Source organism: Hordeum vulgare, chromosome 7H (assembly GCF_904849725.1).
Source record: "Hordeum vulgare subsp. vulgare chromosome 7H, MorexV3_pseudomolecules_assembly, whole genome shotgun sequence".
In the NCBI taxonomy this organism is placed as follows: domain Eukaryota; kingdom Viridiplantae; phylum Streptophyta; class Magnoliopsida; order Poales; family Poaceae; genus Hordeum; species Hordeum vulgare.
Genome location: NC_058524.1, coordinates 591068788 through 591072021, shown reverse-complemented (window position 1 = coordinate 591072021; position 3234 = coordinate 591068788). Strand labels below are relative to the sequence as shown.

General features: G+C 40.4%; 1 protein-coding gene across 1 annotated transcript; it reads right to left on the bottom strand.

The window, feature by feature from the left end:
* Positions 1-1884: 1884 nt before the first annotated feature.
* On the bottom strand, positions 1885-3012 carry LOC123409401 (single myb histone 6-like). The gene is made up of 4 exons (XM_045102317.1): positions 2863-3012; positions 2520-2752; positions 2311-2392; positions 1885-2016 (listed from the first exon to the last, which is right to left on the bottom strand). The coding sequence occupies exons 1-4, from the start codon at positions 3010-3012 to the stop codon at positions 1885-1887; spliced, it is 597 nt and encodes a 198-aa protein (XP_044958252.1).
* Positions 3013-3234: the final 222 nt, after the last annotated feature.

Below are 3234 nucleotides of genomic sequence, written 5' to 3'. Positions count from 1 at the left end.
GTTTGAAATTTGCCTTGCCCATTTTTTTATTACATTTTTTATTTTGACTCACTTTTTCGTACTCTCACTATCAATTTTCCATAGTTGATTATAAAGTAACCGTATCACATCATAGTTTATCAACTGTAAACTATGCCTTTAATTACAACAAAAAATCAAATTATTTGCATGCATTTTATGACAGAATTACGAAAGATTGTTGGAATATCATTTATTGTTTCTACATATGATAAAAAACTATTACACAATATTAACATTTTCGAGTAAACTTCAATTTTCTTTACATATTTTCCATTCCAAAAACTCAAGTACAACTATATATGTATAATGCTAGCCCGTGCAAATGCACGGGTGGACGACTAGTCAAATTAATTCCTGAATGCAAGCAAGCGGCAAATAGCTACATGAGTAAGTTATCTACAGATGCATTACATTATAATTAAGATGTTTGTTCGACATTGTACACATTTACAGAAACCAAAATAAGAAGTTATTTTCACATGAATGGCTGGATCCTCCCCTGATTTTCTTACAACATGTACGAGTTCTTTGCCAAGCAACGACCTGCCTCCGATTTATGATAGTTTTTCTCCAATCTCCTGAAGATAGGAGAACATTACACTGTAAATAAACAAACTTCATAATCTCAATAATACTGTAGGGCATACGATGCCAAGCTGGTAACCAGTATCCTTCACTAAGCAAGGCAAAAATTCTTAACAAGGAATTAGTTTTGGTGTCAACAAAGAAAAAGATGAACATTAAAGCCTTCAAAGTACTCAAATCTAAATGACCAAAAAGTTAATGAAAATTATTTGAGCATATGAAGAACTACCAAGTTACTCCCAGGTCGTATCCTTTGTCTGAAGAAATAAAATGTAATAACAAGCAGAGAGCATATATTAATTTCCCAGTTAGCAGAAGAAGAATGATTTGTGGAAAATCAAAGGAGTGATACATGGAAAATCAAAGGAGCATCCAGTACAACTCTGGTTAAAAAACAGAGCTACCCGCAGATGGAGAATCGATCTAGTCCCGTTAATACCCGAGGTGATCTCGAACTGAGACAACAGTTTGAGCGGCTCGGAGGATGAGAAACCGCAGCAACTACCGAACATTTCTACCCCAGATGGGATCTACAAACGAAACGATGAAGCCACCGAGTATTACTCCAAGAAAAAATGACAGGAGACTCCAAAAATTCGTGCCCTGCGGTCGCGGCGGCCGCGAAAATGCTGCTGCAGTCTAGAGGCCAGACGGCAGCAGATCCGATCGAAATTCCCAAGCCCCAAGTCCAAGACGAGGGAAATGGCTTATACTCTTAAAAAGAGTAACCTAGTCTATCTATGTGCACATAGAAATTTTCAAGGCAATTATCCAGGTTCATGGTTTTAGGGACTTGTACATTCCAACTAGAAATATATAACAGAGCAATTTTTAGGTGGACCATGGCAAAAAAATATGCATACAAAAGATATCACTGGCACCAAAGAGATCCAGCAAAAGGTATAATAGTATCTTTCTGAAATATAGTATGACATTTTGAATCTTACTATCTAGATAAGTATGGTACTATATTAGATATGTTACGACACTGAAAGTAGTTATAATAGAATAGATAAGTACATGCCAATAGCAGGCAAACAATTTGTTTGGAACAGAGAGTGCTCACGCACGTGTTTATTGGGTGAATGCTTGGGAAGCACAACATATCAAGCACGGTCATCCATATAATGATAAATCCATACATAATATGTAAACGTAAAATATGAAAAGATCCTAGATCAATTCAATTGAGCTTCATCAGACTTAATTTATATGCTACAACAATGGTAACAGGTGTGACTTTTGCTAATTTATATCAGGGCACTTTTTTCTACCACTTTATAATCTATATGATAATGTAGTTACGGTTGAAAGAAACGTTACAGCCTTCATCAATTTCCTAGATGATGTCAACTCATTCAGTTTTGCAGACAGTACATGATCAAAATCAGCAGGTGGCCAGTATTGTTCCTACATGACAAGAAAAATATGTTAAGAACCAGTGCAATCTACATAACAAACTAGATTAGGTAGAACTCTGCCCAATGGAAAGGGATTTTGTAGCCACTGGTTATCATGAAATCATTTTTGCATGTCTATGTTGTCACAAAATTTTCTGCATCACTGACTGAATAATTGTAAAAAAATATATTAAGTGATCAGCGAAGTAAATGAGTAATTCTTTTTATTCATGAAGACTACAAAATTTGGTATTTATAATAAAGGATCATATATCATTTCATTGTGATAAATTACACGATAAACAGAAGAATTAGCAACGGCTGTTTTGTATGACCGTGTAGGTTCATTCAAGGTCTTCACGGCCTCCAGTATGATATTTTGTAGCCTGCAGGAATGACATCACAGAGGTACATTAAAGCATTCAAAACCTTGCAAGTTTCTGTTCAAGATACTTGTAGAACAAAGGACATGAAACAAGCATTCCAAACCGGCATATCAAACGGGACACCTACCTAGATAGCGATTTATTCTGTGTAGTAAACGTTACAATGGGCTTTCTGATAGGCTTCACGTCGACGATGTCATCATCGCCGTCAGAGGTGATGGTGGTGATCGCCGTAGAGTGGCTTTCCTGCTTCGGAGCAGACCTCGGCTTCTTAGCCGTGGGCGTCGTCGTCACCATCGTCCGCACTTTGTCGCCAGAGCCCGACGCGTTCACGGTGACATTCATGTTCCTGCACTTGTCCTGCGATCACGGCCGGCAAACACACACCCGCACAGGCAAACAATCATCAGAATTCCCTGCCTACATACAGCGGCTAAAGCTGGGAGGGTCTGGCATCCCAGGAAACGAACCTTGAGGTCAATGTTGGAGCGGTAGCGCAGGATGTTCCTGAACTCAGGGTCCTTGAGTATGGTGCACCATTTCCTGGCCTCGTGCTTGCCTATCCCGGCCTTGAGCGCCGCCTCCTCCTCCGCTGTCCACTTCTGCTTCGGCTCCCCCATCTGCGACCTTGCCCTAGGAGGCGGCTAGGGCTCCCCCTCCTCCTCCTTCGATAACGACAACAGCAACACCAGCTATCGCTGAGCGAATCGGAGGCGGATCTAGACCGGGAATCCCACGAGATCAGTTCGGGATCGAGTAATCAACCACTGGATCGAAGCCCAGAAAGCTCGTATTCGTACGTACCTCGGAGACGAAGGCTGGGGATGGGGGGCGCGGCAAAG

Coding starts and splice junctions, on each gene's coding strand:
- LOC123409401 (XM_045102317.1), bottom strand. CDS start 3,012: ATGGGGGAGCCGAAGCAGAAGTGGACAGCGGAGGAGGAGGCGGCGCTC. Junction 2,393..2,519: donor CAGAATAAATCGCTATCTAG/GTAGGTGTCCCG, acceptor TCATTCCTGCAG/GCTACAAAATATCATACTGG. Junction 2,017..2,310: donor CAGCCGTTGCTAATTCTTCT/GTTTATCGTGTA, acceptor CTTGTCATGTAG/GAACAATACTGGCCACCTGC.